This window comes from Myotis lucifugus, unplaced genomic scaffold, assembly GCF_000147115.1.
Source record: "Myotis lucifugus unplaced genomic scaffold, Myoluc2.0 scaffold_206, whole genome shotgun sequence".
NCBI classification, from domain to species: domain Eukaryota; kingdom Metazoa; phylum Chordata; class Mammalia; order Chiroptera; family Vespertilionidae; genus Myotis; species Myotis lucifugus.
In genome coordinates this window covers 2,148,235-2,154,235 of record NW_005871254.1, presented here as the reverse complement: position 1 = coordinate 2,154,235, position 6,001 = coordinate 2,148,235, and the positions used below count along the sequence as shown (strand labels likewise).

Below are 6,001 nucleotides of genomic sequence, written 5' to 3'. Positions count from 1 at the left end.
ACCGGCCTAGGTAAAGGGCCAGGGGATTGAAGCCACGCCTTCCATCAAGCAGGGCTTGACAGGGAACCTCAAGGTGCGATCCCCACCCAGTAGGGCTTGATGGGGGACCTCAAACCATGCCCCCCACACCAGCACCAGGCCGGGGAACCTCAGACCATGCCCCCAGCCTGGCGGGGCTTGACAGGGGACCTTAGGCCACGCCCCCCATCTGGTGGGGCTTGATAGGGGACCTCAAGGTGCACCCACTGGCCCAGGATGGAGGACCTCAGGCCATGCCCCCCCCCGGTGCTGGGCCAGGGGACCTCAAGCTACACCCCCCGCCTGGTGCGGCTTGATGGGGGAATCTCAGGCCACATCCCCCACCTGGCTGGGCTTGATGGGGGACCTCAAGGTGTGCCCCCTGCCCCGGCCTGGGCTGGGGGACCTCAGGCTGTGCCCCCCACCTGGTGCCGGGCCAGGGGACCTGAGGCTGTGACCCTGCTATGCGGGGCTTAACAAGGGTGGAACCGGCCGGGTCTGGATCTAGCCCAATGGAGGTGGGGCCAGCTGGGTCTTTTCGAGACGCACGTGGGTGGGCGGGGACTTGACTCTGGGTCCCATGATGCACCCCAGACTCTGACAGGAGGGAGATTTTCATATACATTTTACTAATTTTCTTTCATCTCTGACACTTCTATTATAGAGAAATTGCAAATAGCAATATTAAAATATTTCCTCTAATTAATCCCCCTTTAATGTGAATGAATTTCATGCACCAGGCCACTAGTTAAATTTTAAAAGAATCAACCTGAATAGCCAACTAAAGACCAACTGACTAGAAGACTTACAAAAGAAGTCACATCTAGACTGGTAGGTAGGGTGGCACTTCCCCAGCTGACTGCCTCTAGATGGGACCTGCACTTCACCCCTCAGGAGCAGCTCCCACTGGGAGCCAGAACGCCTGCCTGCACCACAGGTGGCACCTGACAGGAAGCAGAAAGGATTTAGCAAGGGCGCCCAGGCCTGCTCAACCCTTCATGGGTGCAGCCCCGTGGATGGTGCTGGCTCAGAGTAGGGCACCCAGGTGGGCAGTATTTCTCAACAGCTGCCACACAGGAGCAAGAGAAGCCATGGGGCAGTGCTTGCATGTCCCAGTTCACCCGAGAGGTGGTACTGTGTGTGCTGAGCAGAGCCCAAGATCTGCCATCTCTCTCAATGACTTTAGCCTCTCGCCTCTCAGTTCCTTAAGCTTCACTCTCCATGACTTTTACCTCCATTTGACCTAAAGCCACCCTCTCCCATAGGCACACGTAACCCAAATGTAACTGCTCTGTCTTCAAAATCACTCACTCAAACATCCCAGTTGGTGAAAGCCACATCCTCACCTTGCTGGTACTTAACTACTTCCTACAATTATCCTCCCCACCCCCCTACCCCCCACCCCCCGCAGTGCAGACAGTCCCTATGCTAATCCTGTCTGCTTCCTGTCAGGTGTCACCAGGGTGGCAGGCAGATGTGCTGAGAGCGGTTAAGTATCCGTCCCAGGTGAAGGCTGTAAGCATAGAGACAGGCTCCATGGCCGAGTCTGGAACATCTGTCCTCCTGCCTGGGGACAGAGAGAGAGCCTGCAAATGGACAGAATGTGCCTCAAGGCCTCACACTCGCCCTGTAGGTTCAAGGGTGAGCTGCTCCTGCTGCCGCTTGCCCTGGGCTGCACAGGGCACCCCCATCAGGAGAGCTCACGCTCCTGGGGGCTGCGCTGCACCGCAGAGGCAGATTCTGGCCTTTCCTTCCAGGAATGACTTGGGAAGACCCAGACCAAAGTCAGTAATCCTAGTACTTGAGTGAAGTGGGATCTGCTCAGCGAGGCAGGATACCCCTGTGGAGTTCTGAGGTCTCAGGGTTGGGGGCTGGGACAGTAGTTTCAAAAACCACATATGAACCTGCCCAGAAGTGGGGTGATCATTCCTGCCAGTGAAAGGGGGTGCTCATGGGCAGACAACACACTTAAACCCCAAGCCGTGCCCGGTACCTGGTGGGTGATCATGGCAGCTGATACCACGTGGAGATCACTGTGCACCAGGCAGGGGCACACACTGGTCTGCAAGGACCCACTGAGAAGGCACGATCACCATCACCGTTTTACAGACGAGGAAACTGGGGGACAGAGGCGTTAGGGAGCGTGAGCGGCAGTGCTGGCTCCTGTCCTCCTTGAGTGTGTCCTCCGCCCTGCAGGGCCTGGCCCCAGCCTCCCAGCGCTCCGTCAGTCAGCGCGCCCTTCCTCCTGGGTCAGATCGCAGCAGGCCTCTTCCGTTTGGCGATCGCCTCTTCAGGCCAGCTCCACACGAGGTTCTGGTCCTCAGGGTTACTTTCCGGAGTAGATGAGAGGTGGTGGGAACAGCCAGCTCTTTACAGCAATCTGGAGGCGGAGTTCGGGGGGTTCGTGGGTGCCCCACACGTTCTGCCCCACTGAGAACTCGTCAAGTCCCGGGAGAGGCATCCCCCATTTCCTGTGAGAGCCAGCATCCTGCACCCCGAACCTGTGCCGTCCTGGTCTGTGCAATGAGCACATGAGCCTCTGGGAGGCCTGCGTTTTTCATGCTCTTTGGGCTTTGCTTCCAGGCTTTGGAAAGTGACTTCGTCAGTGCCAACCTCCACCACTGGATAGACCTCATTTTTGGGTACAAGCAGCAGGGGTCGGCCGCCGTGGAGGCGGTGAACACCTTCCACCCCTACTTCTATGGAGACAAAGTGGACCTCGGCAGCATTGGGGACCCCCTGATCAGGAACACCATCCTGGGGTTTGTCAGCAACTTTGGGCAGGTGCCCAAACAGGTACGGCATGCCATGTCCTTTGTCTTCCTTTGTCAAATAAGTGTGCACAGCGTGAGAAAGGACTCTGGGGGGGGGGGGGGAGAGTACGTTTTCTCCTGGGATGGGAGCGATGAGAAGACAAGAGGACCAAACAGGCAGGTGGTCTCCGATCACCCTCCTGTGCCTTCAGAGTCAAGGCTGGCCCTCAGTGGCATGGACGATGAAGGTGATGACAGTGTTAACGCTAATGTGAAGGCTACATTCAGCTCCGATGCATCTGAAGGAACTATGATAGACCCACAGGACTTAATTCTTTATGTGCATCCGCCCCTAGAGCGGTTGTGAAGATCCAATGAGTGAAGGCATCAAGGGCTCGGGCGTCCCTGAGATATGGTTAGCACTCAACAGTGTTACTCATTAGTGTGGTGGCCTCATGGAATTCTTCCATAAGCTCTGTGTAAGGAGTCATTCTTCCACAGATGTGGACACGGAGGCTCAGAGGCTAAATAAGTTGCCTACAATGGCACCATGAGCAGGTGACAGAGGGAGCGCTCTGGCCTCACCTGGCTGCTCCAGAACCCAAATCGAATGGCCCCCATGAGAGGCACCTCAGCCTGCCCCAGGCCCTGGTGGGGCTGCAAGGTCTCACGTGGGCCTGTGCCCCGCTGGCCCCACCCCTCAGGACAGTCCGGAGCAGTGTGGGCTGTGCATCAGGTGGGCACCCGATGAATGGCATGAGGGAGAGTGAAATTGTTGTTTACGTGATGCTCGCTCTCTGGGTTTCCGCTTCAGTTCAGTGTGGAGAAATCTCACCCCTGAGCACCACCACCTGGGCTCAGAAGCCTGGCCCACAGCCCGGACCACCGGGCAATCAGAGGTTGCCCTGAGGACGGAATGCACAAGACCGCCAATTCCAGGACCATCCTGGGAGCGCCTGCCTCACAGGAGAGCTGGACGGGCTCCTCTCAGTTAATGCGAAACGAATGAGCTCTCTCCTGCCTGGTCATGGGGACAGGCTTGTGTTTGCTCAGCTCCTGGAGGGGCGTGTGGAAGGCCCGAGGGAGCCTTGGACAGCGGGACGGCTGGCGCACCCAAATGCGGTTCTCAGGGAAGGCTTGCGGGAAGGAGGGCCTCTCAGGAGAGAAGCTTGGGTAGCCTGATTTTATTTCTTTCATTTAAAAATTAGAATAATACAGATAAAGCAATGAAATAATTCAAAATAGCAGTTGCCCCCACCTGTGTTCTGTGTTATATACTCACAGACCTTGATCACAAGGAAAAGTGTGTTCACGTTAGTGATCATGGAGTGCACACACTTTCAGATTCTGATTTTACTTAATGGCATTTCGTAGAGCTTGTACAAATATTTTTAAGTAATTAGCGGAATTAGGATTCATCACGCGGTCCCCCCTGAAGACTGTGCACTGTCCCACCCAGCAGGGCGCCTGCTGACACGTGCCAGGGCCACGTTGGTGGCTCTGCTGGGCAGGGAGGAGTTCCATAGTCAATGCTCACGTCAAATCACCTCTGTTTTCTGTCTCTGCACCACCCACCCAGCTGTACGAGGTAGCTCAGCACCTGAGGGAGGACTTAGCAGAGCCGGGGCCAAGGCTGCTCCGAGGCCCAGTGGCCCACTGAGCCCCACCTGTGCCCGGGCGCCCCTCTGAGGCCAGCCCCTACCTCAGCCCTGGCATCCTGGCACCGGGCATCCTGGCACCCAGCACAAACTTGGACACGGAGGGCCCAGTGGCCAGTTGGCGCTGGCCTCGGCCGCACCCAGGCCCAGTGAGGGTTCCGCAGGCAGCGAGCCCTTACCCTTCCTGCTTTGCCTGCTTATGCCAAAAGGTTGGCATTGGGGACAATTGGACAATAGAAATCCAAGAAAAAAAAATAAGAAAGTCCACTAGTGGGGTCTGCCTGTGCTCTTTGAAATACTCGAACTCCTGATGCCAGGAAGGTGTGCTGCCCAGAGTGTCAGGGGAGGGAACCCACGGTAATTGCTCCAGCAGATGGGGAGGGCGTGGTCTGGAGGGGAAAGGGCCCTTCTGGCCCTGGGTGGAGAGGCAGCTCCAGGGCAGGGCCTCCAGTGAGCTTGTCCTTGTCCCAGGCAGCCTGGGGAGCAGACAGCCCGCAGCCAGTGGCGCTGTGCTTGCCAGTCCTGCACTGTGGCCTTGAGAGGAACCGCTGCTCGGACCGCAAGCCCCTCGTCTTAGCATCCCAGGGTTCAGGCAGGTGCTTCTGTTTATGCTGATGATGCCCCTGAGCACAAGGCCAGGCCAGGCGCACGGAGCAGAGGCGCAGCTGCTACTTGACGTGGCCAGCTTCTCCTCTGGCGTCGGCCCTAACGTTCTGTCCCCATCTCTCCAGCTCTTCACCAAACCCCACCCGGCCCGGACGGCGGCAGGGAAGCTCTCACCTGGAAAGGATGTCACCACACCTTCGAGCCTGCAGGGCCACCCACAGCCCTTTCCCTGCAGCCTGCAGGCCCTGCGGCCCTCCCAGGTCACTGTCAAAGGTGAGCACGGGCCCTGCTCGCTTTGGTTCTGGTTCCACAGTTGTCCCTTCAGGACCAGCTCCTCTGGGGCTCAGGACACAGACGGGGGCTCCGTCTGACTGAGTCTGGGGTCGAAGCAGGAACCTGGAGAGGCGTCTGCTCGGAGAGGAACTCTGTCCAAGATGAGCTCCATCAGACCTGTCTGTCCATGTGTGTGTCTATCTGAGACACCCCCTCACTCATGTACACACACACTCCCCTCTACTCTTTCATGTACACACACACACCCTTCTCTCTCTTTCTTGTACACACACACACACTTCTCTCTTTCATGTAGACACACACCCCTCTCTCTCTTTCATGTAGACACACACCCCCTCTCTCTCTTTCATGTAGACACACACCCCCTCTCTCCCTTTCATGTACATACACACCCCTCTCTTTTATGTACACATAAACATACATACACACACCACCCCTCTCTCTTTTCATGTACACAACATACCTCTCTCTCTTTCATGTACACACAACACTCTCTCTTCTCATGTACACACACAACGACCGTCTCTCTCTTTCATGTACACAACACACACCCCTCCGCTCTTTTCATGTACAGAAAAAACCACTCTGTTCTGTTCATTGTAACTGATAACACACACTTGAATACGCAGCACAATTTTTTCATGTTCAAGTGCCCGACACACCCTTTTTTTC

The 6,001-nt window shown here is 56.6% G+C and overlaps 1 protein-coding gene across 1 annotated transcript in view; it reads left to right on the top strand.

Moving 5' to 3' along the window:
* WDFY4 (WDFY family member 4) overlaps positions 1 to 6,001 on the top strand; it is a 234,469-nt gene that overhangs the window by 214,251 nt on the left and 14,217 nt on the right. The window contains 2 exon segments of the mRNA XM_023761289.1: positions 2,602 to 2,814; positions 5,161 to 5,308. Of these exon segments, the coding sequence (XP_023617057.1) occupies positions 2,602 to 2,814; positions 5,161 to 5,308 (361 nt within the window).